The sequence below is a fragment of the Hypanus sabinus genome, unplaced genomic scaffold (assembly GCF_030144855.1).
Source record: "Hypanus sabinus isolate sHypSab1 unplaced genomic scaffold, sHypSab1.hap1 scaffold_893, whole genome shotgun sequence".
Taxonomy (NCBI): Eukaryota; Metazoa; Chordata; class Chondrichthyes; order Myliobatiformes; family Dasyatidae; genus Hypanus; species Hypanus sabinus.
This window is the reverse complement of record NW_026781746.1, coordinates 69349-95404: the sequence shown is the minus strand read 5'-3', so window position 1 is coordinate 95404 and position 26056 is coordinate 69349. Positions and strand designations below refer to the sequence as shown.

Genomic DNA, 26056 nt, shown 5'->3' with positions numbered 1-26056 from the left:
AATTGTTTACCCCTCCTGGATGGGAATGTGGGACAGAGTCTCCTGTACAAGGCGTCCTCGGGAATACGCGTCTGCAGTCAGTGCGTAATGACTATACTTTGTGTTCATGATCGGCGTTTCATCTGCGAGAGGTCAGCAACTTTGTTCCCGGATGTTCTTCAAAAGACCCAGTTCTCTGCCAACAGCCAGTGGAGTCGACATAAATCAAGTGACTACCCCTATATTCTCCTCCTGCTCTCCCCTTCACTCTCATTCCTAAATCATGTCAAATTCTCTCCGCACCCTCCCTGCACCTCCCTCCTACATCTCCTAATCTTGTCGCCATCATATTCTCTCTAACAGACTACGACAAACCCTTCTCGTCGTCTATTCCCTTCGTTCTCGCCATTACCCACGTCACGATCTTCCTAGTTCCCTCTACCTTCCTGTCTGCCCCTCAGTTCCCCTTATTCCCACGAAAGTTCTCCGCCCGCACTTTCTCTGCTCCCTCTGCACTCCTCTTTCACCTCTCTCACCTTCCCTCCTCAGGAACTCTATACCTCCCCTCCCTGTTCTCTCTAATCCCTCCGTCTCCCTGATCTCTCTCTCAATTTCTCCTTTCCACTCACTCTCACCTCAATCCTGTGCCATCTGGTTCTCTACAACCCGACCCTGAGTGAAAGTCTGTGCGCATTCCATCTGTCGGTGCCCCTCTCGGGTTTATGGAACTCTGTAAATGTTATAACTACGCTCCAGGGAATAATGTTCCCACCTTCCTTCCCGCTCTCTTTAACTCAGTCCTCCGAGTTCTGGCAGTATCCCCGTAGAATTCCCTGTACAGTTTATCCAGTTCACCGGCATTTTTCCTAAAGCAGGGCGGCCTCACCGATGTCTTGTACCACGGCAACGTGACCTCCCGACTCCTGTACTCAGTGTGACTGGTGAAGACCAGCGGGCCAAGTGTCCTGTCCACCCTATCGGATGTTGTCCACAGGAATCGCTATTTCAATTATTATCTGGAAATAACAACCCCTGGAATTTGTTCTTTTGAAGCATAAGTACGGTGCAAAGATGTATAATTAATGTAAATTGCAAATATTAATAAACAACGCAGAAATGTCGAGTTTTTGCTGATGCATTGGCGTAGGGGAAGAAGCTGTTACTGAATCGCTGTGTGTGGGTGTGCAATATCCCGGAGCTGTCAAATACTCCTCCTACAATACGACTCCCAATCCCGTAATCATTCACCTGAACGCTCTACAAATGTGACCTCACCAGTGACGTATTAAACCTGAGAATGACGTCAATGCTTTTACGTCCCAGTACTCTTGACATTAACGCTGTTACCGGCTCAAGCTGCAGGTTAATCCTTTAGGGAAGCTGAACGAGGTCTCCCAAATCCCTCTGTACCGCAGATTGTTTTTAACCCTTACACACTGTGCCGGTCATGTTTGACCCGTTCGGACATTTGACAACAGTAAAAACACCCTGAAGCTTTATAGTTTTGTACAGATGCTGCAGATGTTTGTACGTTGCGGCTGCTCCGGGTCGAATTTGACCCGTAGCTATTGAAATGGATTTTGGATCTCTTTAAAATTAATTAAATATTCATCACCCATTTATTAACGTCAGATAGGTTATTTATACATACGAAATAGACCCGCGGTTCAAACTTTTGTATAGACACTTGTTATCATGAGATTCTTGGGCCGGTTCAAAATTGACCCAGACCATTCTGTGAAGATATAGAATATGAACAGGTTGCCTGGGTTACAAAAAAACATCCCGTAAGAAACTATTCTACGATTTTATTTATTTATTTTCAAATTGAATGCCCATACGATTCCCGGCACTGCATTCTATCTGCTACGTCTATTCCCATTCTCCTAATGTGTCCGAGCCCTTCTGCAGCCCCCCCCCCGCCCACTTCCACAGCACAAATTGTCGCTCGGTAACGCTGCTACCGACTGTGGTTTCTGGATGAGGGAGTCTATCATCCCGTTGCAGAGGGTCGGACCCCCGACCGGGATTTGGAGTCGGTGATTAAAACTGGGAGCACGTGCGCGCTGAATAATCCACATCCTGTCACGCGCACTCACAGTATCCGGGACAGAATTCCAGACGACTGGGATGGGGGAGCGCTGGGGATTGCTGAGAGGGGAGAGTGGAGGACGGAGGGGGTTTAGCTCTCCTATTGACTTGGGTAGTGTGTGATGCGATTGTGCGGGTGTTGGGCCGGGGAGTTGCAGTTGAACTAAACAATATCTGAACGGTGAATGTGTGAAGGAATGGGGAACAGGGAACTCACTCTGTGTCTGTACCCGAAAGAATGTGATGGGGCAGTGTCGAGGGAGCATCACATGTTTGATCTCGGGGGTCTGCCTTGGGACGGTGGAGAGGGAAAAGCACTCTGTGTCTTCTCCGGAAAGTGTGTGATGGGACGGTGTGGATGGATCTTCACACTGCACCTGATCCCGGGAGTGTGTGATGGAACGGTGTGGAGGGATCTTCACACTGCACCTGATCCCGGGAGTGTGTGATGGAACGGTGTGGAGGGATCCTCACACTGCACCGGATCCCGGGAGTGTGTGATGGGACGGTGTGGAGGGATCTTCACACTGCACCTGATCCCGGGAGTGTGTGATGGAACGGTGTGGAGGGATCCTCACACTGCACCTGATCCCGGGAGTGTGTGATGGGACGGTGTGGAGGGATCCTCACACTGCACCTGATCCCGGGAGTGTGTGATGGGACGGTGTGGAGGGATCCTCACACTGCACCTGATCCCGGGAGTGTGTGATGGAACGGTGTGGATGGATCTTCACACTGCACCTGATCCCGGGAGTGTGTGATGGAACGGTGTGGAGGGATCTTCATACTGCACCTGATCCCGGGAGTGTGTGATGGAACGGTGTGGAGGGATCTTCACACTGCACCTGATCCCGGGAGTGTGTGATGGGACGGCGTGGAGGGAGACGCACTCTGTGTTTGACCCGAGCAGTGTGTGACGGGACAGAGTGGAGGGAGATTCATTCGCTCTCTGATTCCAAAATTGCGTTATACGACGGTGAGTGGGAGCTGCCCTCCTTTTCCGAAACTTTAGGACAGCGCGGAGGGAGCTTCAGTCGTTTTCAGACTCCGAACTTGTGTGATGTAATGTTGGTGAGGGAGCTTCACTCAGCGTCTGACTCCAGTTGTGCATGATGGGATTGTATGGAGGAGTCTCGCTCAGGGTCTGACTGACTGTGTCAGAGACTCATGTATATTTTCCCCTTGGGGCAGCCTCCAATCAGAGTTCGGGAGCGGGAAATGTGTGCATTATAAACCAGTGCCTCGCGTTTGTTTGAACAACAACCAATCAGCAAGGCGGATTCATCAGCAAGAGAAAAGGAAGATAGAAACATAGGAATATAGAAAACCTACAACACAATGCAGGCCCTTCGGCCCACAATGTTGTGCCGAACACGTCCGCACCTTAGAAATTACTAGGCTTACCTATAGCCCTCTATTTTTCTAAGCTCCATGTACCTATCCAAAAGGCTATTAAATGACCCTATCGTTTCCGCCACCACCACCGTTTCCGGCACATTCACCACTCTCTGCGTAAAAGACTTACCCCTGACATCTCCTCTGTACCTACTCCCCAGCACCTTAAACCCGTGTCCTCTTGTGGCAAACATTTCAGCCCTGGGAAAAAGTGAGGATAAAGCCATTAGATAGAAGGTAATTTTTGTAAAGGTTATTTTTGACCTCATGATTAGTTTCTAAATTGACTTGCCAACTTTATTGGAGTCCGGAATGATCTGGCAAATGTGGATTCGGCCAGGCTTTTTATTCTGGCAAAGATGTACGTGCTAAGTTGGAGCCGAAGAGCTGTTTAACCTGTGTGGAAGGGAAGAGTCTGCACTTTAATAATGGGAGGTGTTGAAGGAGAGAGGGAGTTCAATGTAGAGGATTGGGGTTCACACCTTGTAGATGGGGGAGAGAGCCGGGAAACCAAGGGGCAGATAGGAGTTGGCATTGGGTTTGACGTTTTGGAGATTCCTGAATAATTTCTGGACGCTCGGTTGAAGGAAGTGTGCGGGGTCTTTGGAGAGGATACAGAAGGGATTTATTCGGATGCTGCCCGGAATAGAGAGCACAATCCATAAGCAGTGGACGGAATTGTTGGTTTCCTCTATTACTGAGGTGTGGGTGGCAACTTCAAAGGAGATGAGGTCGGCAAGTTTTTTATTCACACGAAGACTAATGGATGCTTGGACTGTGTTACCAGAGACAGTGGTGAGGCAGATCGATAGAGGCGTTTCACTGGCTCTTTGACAGACACGTGGATATACAGGGGATTTATATAGTTGGACGTGTGACGGCCGATGGGATTTAGGTTAATTGGTATATCACAACATTGCGGGCCGAAGGGTCTCATCTGTTCGGTGATTTACGATCACCGCCCTACAGGAGGAACAAGGAGGGTTTTGAACTCATGAGATGGGAAACGCAGGGGGAGGTGTAGATGAAGGAATATGACGCTGCATTCAGAAACTCAGGGAACGACCTCTCGACATAGTCAGTGAAAGAGTCACACAGCCCTCACTACAACACAGACACCCACCCCTCTCACCGCGACACCGACACAGCACTCAACGGGACACGAACTCAACGCCCAACGTTACCGACACACCGTCACGCCCTTCACGGTAGCAGGGCACAATCCCCCCCTATGCATAATCCCCTCGCTCTCCAGCACTACTCCTGTCTCCGTCACAGACTGCATCCTTTACAGTACTCCCGTTCCCATCACATTCCCTCCCTTTCAAGCTGTCCCGTCTTCGTGACACACTCCTTCTCTGCACACATCACCGTCTCGGTCAACTCCTGTCTTCCCACCGACACAACCCGTCTCGTGCCCCGCTGGATCCCCGAAATGTGTAGTGAGATTGGTCTGGAGAATGACACGGGGCCGTGAAGAGAGAGAGAGAGAGCGAAGCACTGGGAAATGTTCGAAGAAATCCCGGGGTTGTCTGCTGAATCTATTTTGCTTCTGTTCAGATTGTTCAACACTTTTGATAGGAAATGTCCTGTACAAGATGATCTCTGGAAAGTCCGAATGCAGTGAATGCAAATCGTCCAGGAAGAGTTCCTCTTGTTGTCGTGATAAACACAATTTCATCTGCGAGACGGTGAAGCGCTAGTGTCCTTGAGGGGGCTGTCTGAGTCTACATCTCTCTGCAGAGTCTGGCCACCCAAGGCGTTGACGACTCCACATCAGGCGGTGATGCGACTGGACAGAGCGCCCCCGAGCGGACATCCATGGAAATTTGCTGGTGTACAATGAGAGACCAAATTGTATCAAACTCATGACATGGCAATACTGTACCTTCTTCCTGACACATTTCCTCTCTGCACCCATTACCGTCTCCGTTATCTCCTGTCTTCCCACCACCACAGCCCGTCTCGGTGCCCCGATGTATCCCCTGAGATTAGTCTGGATAATGACGCGGGGTCGTGATCGGTGTAGTGAGAATAGTTTGGAGACTGACGTGGGGCTGCGTGGAGATCGCAGTATATTGAGATTAGTTTAGAGACCGACACGGGCTGTGGAGAGAGTGGAGTAGTGGGAATATGTCCAAAAAAACTCTTGGGGTTGCCAACTGGATCTATTTTGCTTCGGTTGAGATTGTCTAACACTTCTTAATAGGAAAGTGGCCTCTAATGTTGTCTACAAGAGGCACTCTGGAAAGTTCGAATGCAGAGTGCAAATCGACCATGAAGAGTTCGTCTTGCAATCGTGATAAACACCGTTTCAACTACGAGACGGAGGGAGCGGCGTTGCCTTTGAAGGGACCGGCTGAGTCTACATCCCTCTGAAGTCCCTGGCCACCCTGGGCGTCGTCGACTCCACACCAGGCGGTGATGCGACTGGTCAGAGCGCCCCCCAGCGGACATCCATAGAAATTTACGCGCGTTCAATGAGAGACCAAATCGTCACATACTCCTGACGTCACAATAACTTCTGTGTCCAGGGAGTTATGGATGGTGTCAACCCAATTGCGGAGTCAGGTCTGGAATTAACTCAGAGTTAGGCTCAAAATAAACGACGGCAGTAACTGCATCCGAAGTGTCAATCACAACCCACAGTGCTAGAAATAGATCTTCGACGGTTGAGCACTGAGTGCTCAGTACAATCCATTTAATTACAGACATTCCAGGAAGGATTGTGATAGGCAGAAATTTGCATTCCGAGTCTTAAAGTGGAAGTGTCAGGGAAACACACTCCAAACGAGGCCTCAGAAGAGCCTGAAAATTAATTCCTTGCCCGGGAAATGAATGCGAACCTTTTGTTAGCCTTCCTCTCTGCCGACACCTTGTCCACTCCAGCCTGTTGGTGTCAAAGGTTTTCAATGCCCTACTAGAAACACATTCGGAACCCGATGCCTTGCGAGGGTTCACCCACCTGAAGGATGAATCTTACATCGGCCGAGAAAATAGAGGTTACAGAAGCGAAGTGGGCGAGCAGAGCCGAACATGGTGCCCCTCTATAACGTCTTTTTCAAATGCAACGTGACTTTCCAACTCGTGTAGTTACTGAACTGCAACCCCCTTCGTCTCCGTCATCTCCTCCCCGCCCGACATCAGAACCGGTCCCCTCCAATAAAATCCTCCCCGACTCCATGACTCCTCCCTCCTGTGCACCGCTACACACCTCAGTTGTTCCTACTTCTCCTCCTCAACCCCGCCCCCGTCTCTGTCAGTCCCTCCCTCTTCCCCACTCTCGGTTCCAGTCACTCTGTCCCTTCCAATAACCCTTGCCCATCTCCATGAGCCCCTCGCTCTTCTGCACACCATCAGTCTCTGTCACCACCAGCAGTGCAAGCACCCTACCCTGTCTCCATCAGCCCCTTTCTCCCCTACGACTCCCCTCGTCGCCAACCCCGTTCCCCGTCGACCAACCTCGCCACAGTCAGACAGGACATCCTCAACGTCACCACCCTCCCCCGTTGTATTCATACCTTCCCTTCCACACACCTCGTCTCCATTACTGTTTTATCCCCTACACCTTACGCCGTCTCTGTTATCCCCCCTTCCCCAACTCCTCTCGCCGTCTCTCTGAAACGCTGCGTCCCCTACAGCCTTCCAGGTTTCCGTCATCTCGCTGCATCCTCTGCCCCGCTCCCTTTCTGTGTTAATGTGGAATTGTGGGGAAGAGGGAGATGTGACGTCTGGTGTTACATCAGCACACCCCTACACCCTACACCCGATGTCGATTTCCCCTACCTTCATTTCCATCACCGCAATCATTTTTACACACCCCGACTCCATCAGCCCTCCGTCTCCCGCACTCTTAGCCGTCTCCGTTATCTCCTCCTTCACCATCTCCTCTTCCCGTCCACCTGACCCGTTCAATCCCCTACACTCTCCACGGTTCCATCAACCCTCTCACTCCTCTACAGCCCTCCCCCCGTTCATCTGGAAATCTGGGGAGGAAGGGGGAGAGGTGACGTCTGGTCTTACAATACCCAACCCCCTCTTCCGGATGTCGATCTCTCGGTTCTGATCCTGTTCACGGTTCTGTGTAGACAGGCCGGTCTTGCGGTACCACACCACTTTCTGCCAGTGACCACTTTCTGCCAACACCCTCCCTACCCCCTCCCCGTCAACCTCTCCCACTTCTCTGCTCTTCCCTGCTCACCATCTGAACACGAACACACGCACAGTCTCCGAGACAGACACACAATGAAGGAGGACTGGAACGGCGGAGTGCTGGGGGTGGGGAGAGGAAAGCAGCTTCTGACCCTCGGAGTGTGTGAAGAGACCGGGGGGAGGGAGCTTCAATCTGTGCCTGATCCCGCGTCGGGGTGTTGGGACGGTGTGGGGTGAATTTCATTCATTGTTTGAATTTCTATATCCGTGTAATTAACAGGAGCAGAGCGGACATACCTCGGAGTAAAGCGGTGGGCAATCGCAGCGGAAATTGTTCAAGTAATCAGTGTCCGAGTGAAAGGTAGAAGGCTGATCAATTTGATGCTGGACCGATGAGAGAGGCATAAAAATGTTGCTAGATTTGTTTTCAATTTATTAATTGTTTCGTTTATAATTGCAGTTAGAAAGAGCAGTGAGCATTCCTGCAGGAGAGTGGACTGCTTTCCTTACGGGTTGTGGGAGGGCATGGAGACCGCCAGAGTCCCTGACAACTTCACCTGTAGGAAAGTCATCCAGCTGCACCTTCTATCACTGTCCGTAACAACGTTGGAACTGGAACTGGACGAACTCGGGATCATTCAGGAAGCTGAGCGGGTGATAGGGCGGGTATATAGAGAGGTACTTACACTCAAGGTGGAGGATACAGGAATCTGGGTGACAGACAGGAAGGTGAAAGGGGTTAAACAGCTATAACCATTGCAGAGAACCCTTGTGGCCAACCTGCTCAATAACCGATAACCCACGTTGGATAGTTCTGGATGGGAGGAGAGAGGTGCAAATGACCAAGCAGGGGAATGTCTCACCGGTCGGGTCTCTGGCACTGCCTATGATTCTGTGACTCAGCAGGGAGGCGGGTGAAATCTGACGAGCTGTGTCGATAGGGTTGTCTTTGTTGGGGGAACGGAAAAGTGGTACTGTGGATGAGAAACACATTCCTCGATGGTATGCGGTCCCCAAAATACAAGATTGTCGCTGGAATGGAGGAGCATTCCTTATGAGGTTGAATGAACTCGATCTTTTCTCCTTGGAGCGACGGAGAATGAGCGGTGAACAGACAGATGTGTACAAGATAATGAGAGGAATTTATCGTGTGGACAGTCAGACCCCTTTCGCCAAGGCTAAAATGACTAGCACAAAAGCGCATTGAGTTATGGTGCTTGGAAATATGTACACAGGAGTTGTCAGGGCAGTTTTTTTTTTACGTTGTGTGGTGTGTGCGTGGAATGGGCTGCCGGCGGCGGTGGTGGGGGCGGATACGATAGGGGCTTTTGAGAGACTCCAGGCTGGCTGCATGGAGCTTGTAAAAATAGAGGTCTATGGGTAAACCCTAGGTCTTTCTAAGTTAGGGACATGTTCGGCACCGATTTCCGGGCCTAAGGGTCTGAATTGTGCTGCAGATTCTTCTATATTTCTATGTTGCCTATGTTATAGTCACCAGTATATAGGAACGAAGAGTGAGCCGTTTCTGCAAACTTATGTATGTGCAGGTGTGGCTAAAATTAAAAATAACTTTCAGTTTAACACTAGGGTTGGAATGAGAACTTCAGATATGTGTATCACTAGATTCTCTTCCACTGAAGGTGCGAACTCCACAGACGGAACGGTTTCATTTCATTTCAGTTAATTTCAATTGAAGTTTCATTGTAATTTCAACACAGAGAACTGCCCATGAATACAGCCAGGATCTGCTGTTAATTGCAATGCCAACAGTCCCACATGGCACAAAGCACACACAATATGTATAGAATGGAAAGATAGCAAGCATATGTAGGATATCAAGAAAACACATTATGTACACGCGCGCACACACACACACACACACACACACACACATTCATGCAGCTTGAAGTCCCTGGGCACTTTGAATACACGGTAATCTACAATTGTTCACAAAGAGATTGTCTTCTGCCGAGCAAACACTGGGGGGCATCTCAGACTCCTGCTTGGATACAGCGCCTCGCCGGCTCCATCTTGCGCAGCGCCTTCATTTACTCTCCGATGAGCAACCCTCTCACTTTACACCGAACTTTATTGGAACTAATTTACCATCGGTAAGGTTTGCCATTAAAAAGGCAGAGTGGTGAAATAAAATAGAGTTGCAGGGACATATAAACAAAAACGCCTTTGCAGATAGCTGAGTGGTTGTTGAGACAGATGTTGTTAAGGCCTCCGACAAAGTCAAGTATCAAAAGGTTGAGCCTGCTGGGACTCTGTGGTGAACTATTAGCCTGTCTGGACACGCCCCCTTCTGACTGCTCCTGTGGCACCTCCCACAGGCCCCTGTATAAAGGTGATTCAGGTCTAATCCTCTGCCTCATTCTCCAGGATGTAATATGATGGTCACTCACTGCTGGTTCCTTCTTCAGTCAACAAAAGCCGATATATCGCCTTGCGTCACGGTGTGAGTTATTGATGGTTGCATCAATTTTATTGACTGAAAGTTTTAAAACATGGAAACCGTTTTCCGTCCGGAAAGGTTGGATTTGGACCCTAAAGACCCTGACGCAGCTCTCGCTTTTGAACACTGGCTTGCATGCTTCCAATCAGACTTGGCGGAGCTTCGTGCGACTGACCCTGCCGTTATGTACAGAATTCTCCTCTCGAGGGTCACTCCAAAAGTTTATTCCATTATCCGGGACCTGCCGACCTACGAAGGGGCACTGGACGCCCTCATCAGACAGTACGTGCGGCATGTGAACACCGTCTACGCAAGACATCGTTTAGCTACCGGGCGACAGCGGCCTGGAGAATCGAGCGCGGAGTTTCTCCGAGCACTACAGACACTCGTCCGAGCTTGTGACTGCAAGACGCTCGCGGCAGAACAACATGCGGAGCTGCTAGTGCGAGACGCCTTTGTGACGGGACTGAGGTCAGTGTACGTGCGCCAGCGACTGCTGGAACACTCCGATCTTACCTTACGCTCGGCGATCGAGACGGCCAATGCTTTGGAAGCTGCGCTGCACTACGCCGACGCTGTCCAGTCGCTCGATTCCCCGCCAGTTCCGTGGACGCCACCGACCCCGCCACCACCGGCTCCCGCGAGCGAAATCGCCGCTGCCAGTCGCGATGCCACGAGCTCCCCGAACCCGACCATGGCGGTGGCCCGTCAGAAGCATGTGCTTTGTTATTTCTGCGGCCTCAAAATACACCCCCGAAAACGCTGTCCAGCGCGAGAAGCGACCTGCTCCAGCTGCGGAAAGCGGGGCCATTTCGCCGAGGTCTGTAAGTCTAAACTGCGAGCGGAGTGCAGCACTGCTAGTGAGACGTGGGGGCCGCCATCTTGCATGCCCGGATGTTGGCGGCCATCTTTGTCGGCGTCAGCACGCCCCGCCCCCGACCTTCCGATGCTTACCGGGTACCCCAGATGTGGGCGGCCATCTTTGTCGGCGTCAGCATGCCCCGCACCCGACCCACCGATGCTTACCGGGTACCCCGACGGCTCGTCTCTGGCCACTGTGACCCTCGACCAAAGCGCCCCACACCAGCTTGCAAGGTCAATGATGGACATCCGGGTGGAGGGGCACAGGACTAGATGCCTGTTTGACACGGGCAGCACTAAGAGTTTTATTCACCCGGACACAGTGCAACGCTGCGGACTCGCAACACGGCCAGTAAGTCAGAAGATCCATTTGGCTTCTGGGTCGCATTCCACAGACATCCGAGCGGGTTGTGTAGCGACATTGGTGGTGCAAGGCACAGCATATCGGCACTTTGCGCGACTGGTCATGCCTAATCTGTGCGCACCTGTGCTATTGGGGCTGGACTTCCAGAGCCATCTCGAAAGTGTGACTGTGGTATATGACGGGCCCCTCCCACCACTCACTGTCCGGAATCCTCAGTTCTGTGGAACTTCATCACTGCTGACCACACACACACAGCGGCACACACATCCCATCCAGCATGACAGCTGCGCTACCGACACCACTTGCAGTCTCTCAACTCTCAAGGTCCCACCCCCGCCGCGGTTCGCCAACCTGAACCCGACTGGGGTACGTAGGGGTACCTCTCTATCAGCACAGTGATACCTCATCCCTCTCTATCAGCACAGTGATCCCTCACCCCTCTCTATCAGCACAGTGATCCCTCACCCCTCTATCAGCACAGAATTCCCTCACCCCTCTCTATCAGCACAGTGATCCCTCATCCCTCTATCAGCACAGTGATCCCTCATCCCTCTCTATCAGGACAGTGATCCCTCACCCCTCTCTATCAGCACAGTGATCCCTCATCCCTCTCTATCAGCACAGTGATCCCTCATCCCTCTCTATCAGCAGTGATCCCTCATCCCTCTATCAGCACATTGATCCCTCATCCCTCTCTATCAGCAGTGATCCCTCATCCCTCTCTATCAGCACAGTGATCCCTCATCCCTCTCTATCAGCACAGTGATCCCTCATCCCTCTATCAGCACAGTGATCCCTCATCCCTCTCTATCAGCACAGTGATCCCTCATCCCTCTATCAGCACAGTGATCCCTCGTCCCTCTCTATCAGGACAGTGTTCCCTCATCCCTCTCTATCAGCACAGTGATCCCTCATCCCTCCCTATCAGCACAGTGATCCCTCATCCCTCTCTATCAGGACAGTGATCCCTCACCCCTCTCTATCAGGACAGTGATCCCTCGTCCCTCTCTATCAGCACAGTGATCCCTCATCCCTCTCTATCAGCACAGTGATCCCTCATCCCTCTCTATTATCACAGTGATCCCTCACACCTCTCTAATAGGATAGTGATCCCTCATCCCTCTCTATCAGCACAGTGATACCTCATCCCTCTCTATCAGCACAGTGATCCCTCATCCCTCTCTATCAGCACAGTGATCCCTCATCCCTCTCTATCAGCACAGTGATCCCTCATCCCTCTCTATCAGCACAGTGATCACTCATCCCTCTCTATCAGCACAGTAGGGGTACGTAGATCGCAGCGACAGATTCGACCACATGATAGACTTGACCTGTAAGAAACTTCGCCACATGGGTACACGTTTAAACAAAGTGGGGGGGGGGGGGGAGGGTGAATGTGGTGAACTATGAGCCTGTCTGGACACGTTCCTCCCACAGGCCCCTGTATAAAGGCGATCGAGGTCTGATCCTCTGCCTCATTCTCCAGGATGTAGTATGATGGTCACTCGCTGCTGGTTCCTTCTTCAGTCAACTAATGCCGATATCTCGCCTTTCGTCTCAGAGTGAGTTATCAACCACCTCACACCAGCTCCTCAGCCACCACTTTACCTGGGGTTTAGAAGGCGCCAGAAGCGTTGTCTATATATCCTAATATCAGTCTTATCCTGTTCCTTCATGTGACCGGACTTTCATTTCCCTCGCGACCTAGAGGAACAATTGTTCTGATGAATTAACGCTCTTATCACTGGAAGTGACGGCACCCTCGCCCACCAACTGCTGTGTGTGAGGGCGCTCGCACTGGTCACGGGGCCGGGGAGCGACTGACCGAGTTTCTCGGGTATTTGCGGAATGGAAAAGCACTTCCTAAAATTTAAAGCATGAGAATCAGCAAAATTCCAGAAAACCTTCAGTGTGTCCGTGTTGTGTGAGGGAGGTTTTTTTTCCGCTCGAGCGCTGTGCTGCGGATAGGAAATTGCCGGGCCAAGTAAAGTGAAGGCGGAGAACAACACAAAGACTCTTCTAAGAGCCACCAACACCTCACAGAGGGAGCCGTGTCCACAACCTTTTAATTATTTTTATCGATATATTTGGCTGAGTTACTTTTGAAGCAGATTAATCCATGATACAATTAATGGTAAATAACATGAAAAAGTAATCAAGCACCGTTGCTGGGTGCTGTGAAATTGGCGGGTGATTTGAAATTAACACTGCGCCAATCACACTGTATTCTGATTGCATGAAAACCGACAGCCAGTAAATTCCTAGGAATCTTTCAGTATGCACGTGGTGTGTAAGGCAGTTTTCTTTCCCCTCTCGGGAGCTCTGTGTTTCGGATAAACCATTGGAAATTGCCGGGCCTAGTAAAGTGAAGGCGGAGCTGGACGATAAGAGGCCGCTCTCGGCTCTGTCCGTCACTCTGACTCTGTCCCCTCACTCCCCGCTCTGTCTCTCTGTGTGTTTCTTGGGCAGGAGTAGTGGCAGAGGATTGGAGGATGGGTTATGTTATCCAGTAACTTGGGAAAGGATCGAAGGAAAACCAAACATTGTTCAGATTCTGGAGGGTCTCGGCCTGAAACGTCGGCTGTTTACTGTTTCTCACAGATGCTGCCTGGCCTGCTGAGTTCCCCCAGCACTGTGCGTGTATCGCTGCAAGGAAAAGCCTGGGAGCTGAGTCAGGTCTGCTGCTGCAGTTCAATCATTAAAGACTCGGCTGACAATGTCAATGCCCGGCTCAGCAAATATGCAGATCCCTTTAAAGAGTGAAAAAATGTAACTAGCAATACAACAGGACGGTGATCAATGAGCTCAGTGATTTGAGGAATGTGAGATAGAAACATGGAAAATAGGTGCAGGAGTAGTCCATTCTGCCCTTCGAGCCTGCAAACAAGAACAAGAGATGTTCCATTGTCATTCACGAACCAGGGCAGAACTGCCGTGGGGAACGGTCGGTCCCTGGGAGTGCTGTAAAACAGAGATATCGGGGTGCAGATATCGTATTCCTTCAAAGTGTAAACACAGGTAGGCAGGACGGTGAAGAAGCTGTTTGCCACACCAGCATTCATCGGGAGAGTATTGGACACTAGGCCGTGACGTCACATTACAGCTCTCCCAGCCTTGGGGAAACGACTCTTGGAGCATGACGTACATTTCTAGTTGCCCTCTGAGCAGAGGGTGACATTAAACTGGAGAGGGTGCAAAAGGGATTTAACATTAGGCTGGATAGGCTGGAAATTCCTCAACAGAGTGTATATGACATTAGACAGGTTGATAAAATAATGGCAGACATTGATATGGTCAGTAGTGAATCTGTTATCTCCAGGGTCATGGAGTTGGAAGCTAGAGATTCCAGGTATAAAGTGAGAGAGGGAAGATTTAAATGGGACCATGAGGAGCAGGTTTTGTACACAGAATGCGCTATTTACATGGAACAAACTACCTACAGTGATGATATAGGTGGGCACCATTGCAATATCTCTTGCACTGTGGAGAGGGAAGTTTCACAGGGACATGGGCCAAATGTAGGTAACTGAGAATGGTTTTGTTTGTCCACTTTGTCAGCATGGATGTGTTGGGCTGAAGGCCCTAATTCTGTGCTGCACAACTCAGTGACAACGTCTGTTGCTCTGGCAGAGCGGGACGGACAGTGTCAGTAGTGAGAAGGTTTGGGGGATGTAGAGAGGAGAGTGAATGGTTGAGGATGGGGCGGATGGAATAGAATGTGGGGAAAAGTGAGATCACCTATTCCCAGGACCAAACTGTAAGAGTCATTTCCACACGGGGATGTTCAAAGGGACCTGGGTGTCATTGTAAACAAATCACTTGAGTTAACATGCAGTTACAACAAGTAATGAGAGGGGCAAACAGTACTTTGTCCTGTGATGCAGGAGGAGTGGAGAAGAGGGGTACAGATATCTCGGTGGGTTCTGTAGGGTCCTGGTGAGAGCACACCTTGAATGTAGTGTCCGTGTTTGGTCACACTTCCTCAGGAAGGATATCCCTGCAATAGAGGGAGTGCAGTGACTGTTCCCCACACTGACTGGGCTGGTTCCAAGGATGGAGGGTTGGTTATGTGAGAGGACAGTGAGTGGGCTGGGTCTGTATTCCTTGCAGTTAATGAGAAAACGAGGAAATCTGTTAGATTCTTTCAGGATGTGACAGACAGTAGGCAAGGAGGATCTTTCCCCTGAATGAGAGTTCCAAAACTGAGGAAAATACCCTCAGAATGAAGTGTAAATCGCAAACACGAGAGAATCTGCTGATGCTGGAAATCCAAAGCAACACAAGATGCTTGTGGAACTCATCAGTACAGGCAGCCTGTATGACAAAGAGTAAACAGTTAACACTTCGGGCCAAGACCCTTCCATCAGATCTCAGTGTGAAGGTTCTCAGCCCAAAGCATCATTACTCTTTTACATCAGAATGAGTTGACATGCATTCAGGATGGAAATAGAATTATATCTCTTTAATCAGAAAATGAAGAAATTCTGTATTCGCTGTATAAGTAATCTGGAGCCTCAGGTGCTGGGTTGTGTCAAAGCTGAGATCACCAGTCTCTGGGAGAGTTTTCGTCACAAAGTCCATAAGACCATAAGATATAGGAGCAGAATTCAGCCATTTAGGCCATCGAGCCCGCTCTGCCATTTCATCATCACTGATCAATTTTTCCTCTTACCTCTTATCTGCCCTTGTATCCCTTTATGCCCTGACCACTAAAGAATCTATGAATCTCTGCCTATACCCAGTGATTTGGCCTCTCCTGCTGCCTGTTGCAAAAAATTCCACCGATTCACCACTCCCTGGCTGAAGGAATTCCTCATCCTCTCCATTCTGAAAGGATATTCTATTTTGAAGCTGGGTGGTCTGGCTTTAGACACTCCCACCACAGGAAAAATCCTCTCCACATGCACTCAATCAAGCCCTTCCACTATTTGATAGGTTTCAATTCGGTAACTCTTCTTTCTTCAATGTCACGGGGAAGAGAGGCCCAGAGCTATGAAACGCTTTTCATATGACAAGCCATTTAATCCTGGTAAAATTCACCATTTGTGACGTCATGTCAGCAGAAAAGGTTCTGGATTTCAGAGATTTTTGTATTTTGGAATAATGGACAAATCTGCAAACCTCGATCATTAACCCATGCAATCCCAGGCACACAGATGCAAAATAAAGACAGATGTAAATTTAAAGCAGGAAAGTGGAACCTTACGAGGAGGTAAAGCCTGATTACAAGGCCTCAGAATATTGTACTCTACAAATGGTCAAAATACAGCCAAGTAACAAGTTCGAAAATACCCACAACTTGCAGAATTACAGTGCCTCTCATTATCTTGGTCCATGGGATAAACACAAGCTGGGTCTGATCAACCCTGGCTCGGTCACCTGGGCAAGAAAGTCTCATGATTAACGACCCGAAACCCCCAATGACCCCAGGTTGCAGTACTGATGATGTGTCCCTTTGCACACCCGGTTCTTTAAGCCAAGTGGGAGTCAGGCCACGTTAATGAAAGGCATCGGCTAGATGAAAGTGGCTCCACTACACTACCCTATCCACCATAGTCCCACATATCTCACCATACTAAACTCCACAGCTTTATCTCTTCCAGCCTGACATATACATCCTCCAGCCCTACCCTCAAACCCAATCCTAAGAAGGGGCACCCACCGCTTCTAACCCTGGCCACACACCCACAAACCCGAAGCCGAGTGTACGGAGGAGTAAGATCCAACAAAGGCAAGTGTTGGACCTGGTGGATGAAAGCATGGGCCGGATCAATGTGGCAGCGTTGCGTGACACTGAATCGAGAGTGACGAGATGAAGAAGCACAAGAGGGGTGATTCTCCGACTGCCCGCATAATCTCTTTGTTATTTTGATTTTGTTCTGATAGTCCTCTGACTATTTGAATATGTTGGTATAATTCATATTTAATTCCAGTGTTTCTTGTCAATGTTGTGTCTGATGAAATGTGTCTGTGATGCTGCTACAAATCCGTTGTTCCTTTCACCTGTGTACATAAATATACTCGATTTGAACTTTACTTTGAAATGTCCAAATCTCTCCTTCGCTCTCCTGCTGCCCTGTGTCATGAACTGAACGTCTTCGTGTTTAATTTTACAATATTTTATCTAATTTTATTTTCGTACTGCTTTTGAAATTTGCGTTTCCCTTTTCAATTGCAACCCGCACCCCCGCCTGTCTCTGCCCTCTGTCCTTCCTCCTGTATTAAACGCAGCGCGAACCGTCACACATTGGTGCCGCTTCCCATCCCCCAGCGTTCCGCTTGGTGAGTCCTTTCTCCAAGCAGCCAATCGGAATGCTCAGCGTCACCATTCTAATTAACATAGCATTTTGTGCGCTGCCCATTTAGTCCGGGCTCCGAACAGTTTCTGATTATTATTGTGTTTGAAACCGACGGGGAAGTGCCTGATCCACCGAAACCCGCTGCCAAGAAGGGCGCCAAGAAAGCTCTGTCCAAACCGGCGAGCAAGTCTGGCAAGAAGCGCAAGAGGTCGAGGAAGGAGAGTTACAAAGTGATGAAGCAGGTTCACCCCGACACCGGCATCTCCTCCAAGGCCATGAGCATCATGAATTCATTCGTGAACGATATCTTCGAGCGCATCGCGGGTGAGGCTTACCGCCTGGCAGACTACAACAAGCGGTCCACCATCAGCTCCCGGGAGATCCAGACCACCGTGCGCCTGCTGCTGCCCGGGGACCTGGCCAAGCACGCCGTGTCCGAAGGGACAATGGCGGTGACCAAGTACACCAGCTCCAACTGAAGAGAAGTTTACAGACAAAACAAACGGGAAATTCAAAGGATCATTTAAGAGCCACTCACGCTTTCAGTAAAAGAGTTACAAAATATTGAGCCATGGACTTGAGGTAAGTTTGAAAATTGCTTTTTGACGCGCTCATTGAGAATCTTATCTCCGTTACTCAGAAATTGCTGTCCACTATTCAGCAGAATCCAGATTTCTCTGTTACATTCCTGCGTACTGCACAGGCACGGAATCGTGACGCACCCCTTCCCTGTCATTTCCTCTCGGTCATCAGGTTTCTCTGAAGAAGACACTAATTGTTGCTTCTGGTTTAATTACCGTGGAGAATACCGTTCTTTGAGTTTTGTCCCATTTTGGTTACTTCTCTTAACCCCATTCCAACACGAGAGCTGAACACTCACGGTTTGTTCAGACTGTATTTGTTAAAGCCCCACTTTCTGAAGGGCCATCCGTTGGTAAACTGACTTGAGTTTACACAATGACCGTCCGCGAACATTTATCAATTGAAAGAAATCGGTGAACTAAATCTCCAGACACCGTGGCAATATTAACTACACTTAGTTTAAATCTGTTTCACCAATCATAAACGTCCCGCTACATTTCTTCAGACTGTATATGAAGGGAGAACACGCATATTTCCGGAAGCCAGAATTTTTCACGGTCAAGACTCCAAGTTTATTTCTGATTTATCAAATCTATCTGACGTTGTATGTATTCAGGAAACCTGGTTTCCCGCATTTAAATTTTACCTTCCAGGATCATATTGTAATTAGGCGTGATAGATTATTTGGTAGAGAAGGTGCTATTGCAAATTTTATACAGAAAGGGAGAAGGCATACAGTTGTGGATGTGAATGAAATGTATGAGATACTTGTAGAAGTATTTGATTCAACAGGGAGCGACATTAAAGAGGTATATTATTATAACCATGGTGGAAAGCATTCGATTGATGTGTTGGAGAGTATATGTAGCTCCAGCTCACTAAGGGTTGTATGGTTGGGGATTTTAATGCATAGACTTCACTGTGGGCTTGTTCTCAGAATGATGGTGCTGGTTTGATTGCAGAAGAGTTTTAGATATGTCACTGTGTCTAACTGGTGGGAGAGTTATGAGATTTAATGTTCATAATAGTTCTGAAATTGCTGTAAATTTAACTTTGGTTTCAAACATTCATGCTGCAGTGAGTGAGTGGTATGTCATGGGAGATGAAACATTGGGGAGTGATCATTTTCCTCTATTTATAAGCCTGGGTTTAGACCAAGATGCCACTTTGAGGAGGTGGAATTTCGGAAAAGCAAATTGGAGAAGTTTTAATGCTTTATGTGATGAATGGAACATTTGTGTGGATGGAATGGTGAGCATTTCTGCAAAGAAAGGTTGTCACGTTATTCCTCAAATTTGCTGGAAGAGACTCATATTAAAAAGTGCATTAATAGGAGAAAAGCTGTACCATGGTGGACGGAGGAGTGTGCAGAGGCAATTATTGAGAAAAATGTGGCATTTTGGAAAGTTAAGAAGTATCACTATCCGCGTGATCTTATTAAGTGTAACAGGTCACAGGCCGTGGTGAGGAAAGTAATGAAGGTTGTGAAAAATATTTACTAGAGGTCATATTGTGCTAGAATTCGAAGGACTATTAAACTTGGAGGTGTTAGGGGAATGATTAAGAAAGTGAGGGTGAGGGATTCATAGGGTTCCCAGTATTGATTAAAGAAGGTGATACAATTGTGACTGAAACAGAGAGGGTTTAGTTACTGGCTTGGTCATTTGCTGTAACTCATAATCAAAATAATGAAGAGACTAAACAATGTAGGGATAAGCTGTTAAGTGAATACCCAGACGTGTTGGAAACCTGCTGTAGCAATGACAGTGATGTAGAGTTTTATTTGTGTGAATGTAGGAAAACGATTATTAATACAGGGCTGACGGCTCCAGGAAAGGATGATATAAGTTATTGCATGTTTAAACGTATGGCCAGAGCTCTTTGGAGATAATATTACATTTTTGAATCCTATTTGGCATTCAGGCCATCTTCCCTCCTCATGGAAAATTGCAATTGTAGTGTCTATTCCGGATCCTGGTAAACCCCTGTTGGATCCTCCTAGTTATAGACCAATATTCCTGATTTCCCATTTGTGTAAACATATGGGATATATGGTATTAGAGTGGTTGAATTATTTTTTGGAAAAGGGAGGGGACATGTTGTTGTTAATATACTGGATTAGTTTGAGGGGACAAGTGCTGGTTCAACAGCACATGTCCCAAAAGCAGTCAATGTTTTTATGCAGAAATCTCAGCATCTACTTCAACACAGCAAGCTTCCAGAAACAAAATAGTCAGTGGAAATGTCAATCCATCGCCTCCTATATTGTCGCGATGAGGCCACACTCAGGTAGGAGGAACAACACCTTGTATTCTTGCTGGTCAGCCTCCAATCTGATGGCATGAACATCGATTTCTTGATCTTCCGGTCATGCCTCCCCTCCCTCATCAATCCCCATCCACTTTTCCCTCTTGTCGCCTGCCCATCACCTCCCTCGGGTGTTTCTCCCACCCCCACTTTTCTTTCTTCCACGGCCTTCTGTTCTCTCCTATCAGACTTGCCCTTCTCCAGCCCTGTAGCTCTTTCACCAATCAACTTCCCAGCTCGTTACTTCATCTCTCCCTCTCCCAGTTCCAGTTATCACTTTGTGTTTCTCTCCCCCCTCCCCCACCTTTAAATTTACTCCTCATTGTTTGTTCCCAGTCCTACTGAAGAATCTTGGCCCAAAATGTAAACTGTACTTTATCCACAGATGCTGCCTGGCCTGCAGAGTTTCTCTAGCATTTTGTGTGTTCTTGGATTTCAATAACTGCAGATTTTCTCCTCTTTATTACTCAATGTCAACAGGCATTCTGTATGACAACTGTCAAAGTCCCACTGCAGATATGAAACTCGAGGTTCGGCAGATGCTGAGAATAAACTGCAAAGTAACACACAAAGTACTGCAGGAGCTCAGCAAGTCAGGCAGCATCTCAGCAGAGAAATAAACAGTCTAGGTAGGATGAAGTGTTTGGGCCCATAATATTCACGGTTTATTCCTCTGCATAGATGCTGCTGGGGCTACTGAGACCCGCCAGCATTTTGCAAACATAAACCTCTTTTTTTTCAGTCAATCAGTTTCCAGATGTTGCTGAACTTTCATTTGTAGCCTCATCCTCCTGCTCTGGTTCCCTCTTTCTACTCCCCATCAACTCGAGCCTCCATCACATCTAGAGCCTCCTTTTTGCTGACCCCACTTGTTTCTGCTCCATCGAATATTTACCCACCATTCTGCTCATACCTCAGAGGAGAGTATTGTATTGCAACAGTCTGGCTGTGTGAGGCACGGCCCTTCAAAATCAGTGAAAATCACCCAAAACAGTGAACAGAGAAGGGGAGAGCCTATATTACCAGCAATATCGAGGAGCAGATAGGGAAACAGATTCCGGAAAGGTGTAAGAATAACAGAGTTGTCATGATGGGAAATTTTAATTTGCCAAATATAGATTAGCATCTCTCTAGAGCAAGGGTTTTTATAAGGTGGAGTTTGTTAGGTGTGTTCTGGAAGGCTTCTTGACACAATACGTAGTTAAGCCTACAAAAGGAGAGGCTGCACTTGATTTGGTATTGGGAAATGAACTTGGTCAGGTGTCAGATCTCTCAGTGGGAGAGCATTTTGGAGATAGTGAATATAATCCTATCTCCTTTACAATATCATTGGAGAGATATTCGGAGCAGACAAGTTAGAAAAAAATTTAATTTGAATAAGGGGAATTATGAGGCTATCAGGCAGGAATTTGGAAACAAATGCTCTCAAGGAAAAGTACGGTAGTGTGGCAAATGTTCAGGGAATACGAGTGAAGTTCTGCAATAGTTACGTTCCCATGAGACACGGAAGTGATGGTAGTGTGCAGAAACTCTGGTGTACAAAGGCTGGTCAAGAAGAAAAGAAAACATTACTTCTTACTTCTTACTTCTCCTGACAGTAAGAGTGTTCACTTTGATTTGTAAATATGTGGATTTCATCTCCAGGCACAGTGAGGATATAAAATCCCCATTTGAATACACTCAGATATGAACTGATTGTTCATAGTCACAGTGCATTGATTACTCTTCACAAACATGTCTATCCAAATAGAAACTATTTGCACCATTGCAAAAAACTCCACTTGAGGTTCCTCCCCTCCCTGAATCACAATATATAGGGGACAACCACCTAAATCTGATACAGCAGCTCAATGAAAGCAACTTCCATTTCTTTGTTACAGGTACATCTGATTTTTCTGAGTCTTTCTGAAATAATTATTGTCAAGCATTAAATGTAGATGGCTTCATTGGTAAATTGAAAGATGAAGAAACAATTGATGGAGCTGTGGATAGTGTGGAGGACTGGCAATAAATACAGCAAAATGTAGATCAATTGCAGATATAAGCTGGGAAATGGCAAATGGAATTTGACCCAGATAAATGTGACGAATTGCACCTCAGTAAGGCAAATGCAAGACAGAACACTGTTATGGGCAAGGTCCTTTGGTGTTGCTGAGCAGAGAGATCATGGTATCCTAGTTCATTGCTAGTTGTAAGTAGCTACACAAGTTGGTATGTTGTTTAGAATTAGGCTTACAACATGCTTGCATTTATTATTCGAAGCATTTAGATCAATAGTCATGTTTCTACTTTGTAAGACTCTCGTTGGGCCACATCTGGATGACTGCATACAGTACTGGTCGCCCCACACTTGGAAGGATGTGGAGGCTTTGGAGAGGGTGAAGAATATGTTTACCAGGATGCTGCTTCATTTAGAGGGTGTGTGCTATCACAGGAGGCGTAATAAATTGTTGTTTCCACTGGAGCTCCAAAGGCTGAGGGGTGATCTGATAGAGGATTGCAGGAAGATGGAGGGTATGGACATGGTATAGGCAGGAAGGATTAGTGTTTGGGTGTTTTTGATTTGCTTTACAGCTAGTTCATCACAACATTGTGGCCCTAATGGCCTGCTGTTGTGCTGTACTCTTCATTGTTCTATGTTCTGAGTTTTCCAAAGCCCGAATGGCCGGACGTCTTGATATCGGATTAAACAGTAATGCAGAGAGACTTTCTGAACAGGTGGGATTGTCTTACCTCCACCTCTTTAACATTGTTCATTGTTGAAATTGCCTGCAATCCCAAAAAATGAACAGGTTCAGGAACTCGAGATCAAATTCAATTTTCTTTACAGATATACAACCAAACGAAACAACATTCCTCTACAACGTGCTCCAACCACAGAACATCGATCGCACAAAGCACATAAAACTAAATATTGTCAAAAATAAGTGAATAAAATATAATTCACAATGCATGCAGTGTGCAGCTAATAAAAAAAAAACAACTAACAGTAAAGAGCTCACTGTCTTGTGATGAGTGGTCGGGAGTGGCAGGGCATTCATTGGTTTTGTAACCTAATGGAAGAAGCTATTACCCAGTCTAGCAGTCATAGTTCTCAAGCTCCAGTGCCTCCTTCCCGATGATTATAGGTCAAAGAGATTGGGAGATATGTGCCAGGGATCCTCAATGATGCTTTGGGCTTTGACTAAATCAAATGTGTCAAATCATTAATATTCCAAACAACATTTTATTTAAAGTCAAACATCTATTTTTTGATATAATGAACATACTGAAATGCAATAAAAAACATTAATTTTTCCAAGTCAAATTGAGTTTATTCTTATTATCATAAGTTCAGTGAGATACGGATTCAGTACCAAGGAAAATTTGCATGCAGCAACATCACAAAGATGAAGGGACAGACAGCACACAGAATATAGATTATGCATTAGGTCTACCTTAAGTCATGCCATATGCAATAAAGTCGATTTGCCATCATGAGTATATATTTTCAGAAGTTAATTGGCTGGAATAGTAAAGAATGGGAGATTGGTTTGACTAGACAAAATAGATGAATGTTACTTGAGGCAGGCATCCCCAAGAGTACTGAAAACATTGTCAATTACAATTTCCCACGAGACGTTACTCACGGACAGTTATACAAAATCGTGTAGGTCTTGTAATGGAAATGTTCCCATGATACTTCAGGGTTTATTCATCGAGAAGATACTTTGATTGATGTACCAGTTCGGTGGGAGGTGGACGGGGTAATATTTTGGTAATATTTTCTGAGGAGCTGACTGGTCAAACTAAATAGTGCGAACTGGTGCCGAATACTTTCCTGTATTCAATGGTGGGTGAGGTTCACCAATGACGGACTGGGCCATATTTAGTACTTATTACTGGCTTTTCCGTACAATTGCATTGATGCTTCCATATCAGGCCAAGATGAAACCAGTCAATAAACTCTCTAACAGACATCTGTAGAAATTTGTCAATGTTTCAGATAATAATTCAAATTTTGTCAAGCTTCCAAGAAAGCATAGCGTTTTTGGTGACATTCCAAATCTCCTCAAATTCCTATTGAAATATAGCCGCTGTCACACCTTCTTTACAGCTCTATCAATATTTTGGGTCCAGGTTAGCTCCTCGGACATACTGGCCCCCAGGATCTTAAAATAGCTCCCTCACTGCATTTCTGATCCCTCCATGAGGATTAGTGTGTGTCATTCACTCAACTATTATGTGTCATCTGTCCTCATTCCCGAACTCCGGAAAACACGTTGAGGAATTCTTCCATGGACAACAAAGTCAATGGTCTGAGATAACTGACCAGCAAGTTGACTTCACAATACTTTGTTAATTGTCAATTCAAATATGAGCGAAAGTCTGAGAATCAGATTCCCACGACACAATAGGTGACTTTGTGGTTTGTTAGAAGTAAAGGTCTGTTAAGATCTATCAAGAACAGTGCATTCCAAAGGGCAGGCATTTGAACACACACCTTCTCACTTTAAATGCCTGCCCTTTGGTATTTGACATTTCAACCCCGGGAATCAGATACTCCCTGTCTACTCTATCTATGCCTCTTTTAAACTTATAAACCTTCATCGGAATTCCCCTCAGGCTATGGTGCTCCAGAGGAAACAAATCACCGTCCTTTCCAATTGTACCCAGTCTCAATTGTAAGCCAGTCTGACGCTGTGGAAATACAGCTCCAGAAATATGATTTTTATTTCTGCAAGGAGCATGTGTGTGTGTGGCAAATATCCGTCGACATTTCCTGGTACATGCTTCAGAGCATCGACTGATGATAAGAGGATGCTCACCATGACACTGGAGTAAACTCCGGATGTCTCCTTCTCCTGTGTAGTAAAGGACTTCAATTTGCTGCATCCTACTACAGGTTATGAGTTATCATAATTCGAAAATGAGCAATGCTAAAAGTTCAGGTGCAACTGTTCTATTTATATTTTCTGCCCATTACACTACTGGTGTTTTGGCAGGAATAAAGGTCTTCCTTCTTTGGCTGTGTTCAGGGCTTCCTTCATCATGTCAGTGTTACGCCTGTGACAATAGACAATAGGTGCAGAAGTAGACCATTCAGCCCTTCGAGCCTGCACCGCCATTATGAGATCATGCCTGATCAATTACAATCAATACACTGTTCCTGCCTTGTCCCCTAATCCCTTGATTCCCCTATCCATAAGATACCTCTTTAGCTCCTTGAAAGCATCCAGAGAATTGGCCTCCACTACCTTCCGAGGCAGTGCATTCCAGACCCCCACAACCCTCTTGCAGAAGAAGTTTTTCCTTAACTCTGTACTAAATGACCTTTTTTAATGATCCTCTTTTTAAAACGTTTTTTATCGCGTTTTCAAATAATTACAGAAAGAAAAACAAATATACCCTTAGCCCCTCCCCTCTAACAACCCTACAGAAAAAAAGAAAATGAAAAAAAAGAAAGAAAGCGAGAGTGCCTGTATATCTGAAGATCCCCACATGCTCCACGGAGTTCGTAATAACTTTATTATATATACTTATTTCTTTCCCCAAATAACCAATTATTTTATCTTCGGAGCAGTCATT

General features: G+C 47.1%; 1 protein-coding gene across 1 annotated transcript in view; it reads left to right on the top strand.

The window, feature by feature from the left end:
- The window catches only part of LOC132390434 (C-type lectin domain family 9 member A-like), a 29076-nt gene extending 10714 nt beyond the window's left edge, over nt 1-18362 (top strand). The window contains exons 6-7 of the mRNA XM_059963039.1: nt 17667-17841; nt 18240-18362. Of these exons, the coding sequence (XP_059819022.1) occupies nt 17667-17841; nt 18240-18362 (298 nt within the window). The remainder of the gene's footprint in view (nt 1-17666; nt 17842-18239) is intronic.
- Nucleotides 18363-26056: the final 7694 nt, after the last annotated feature.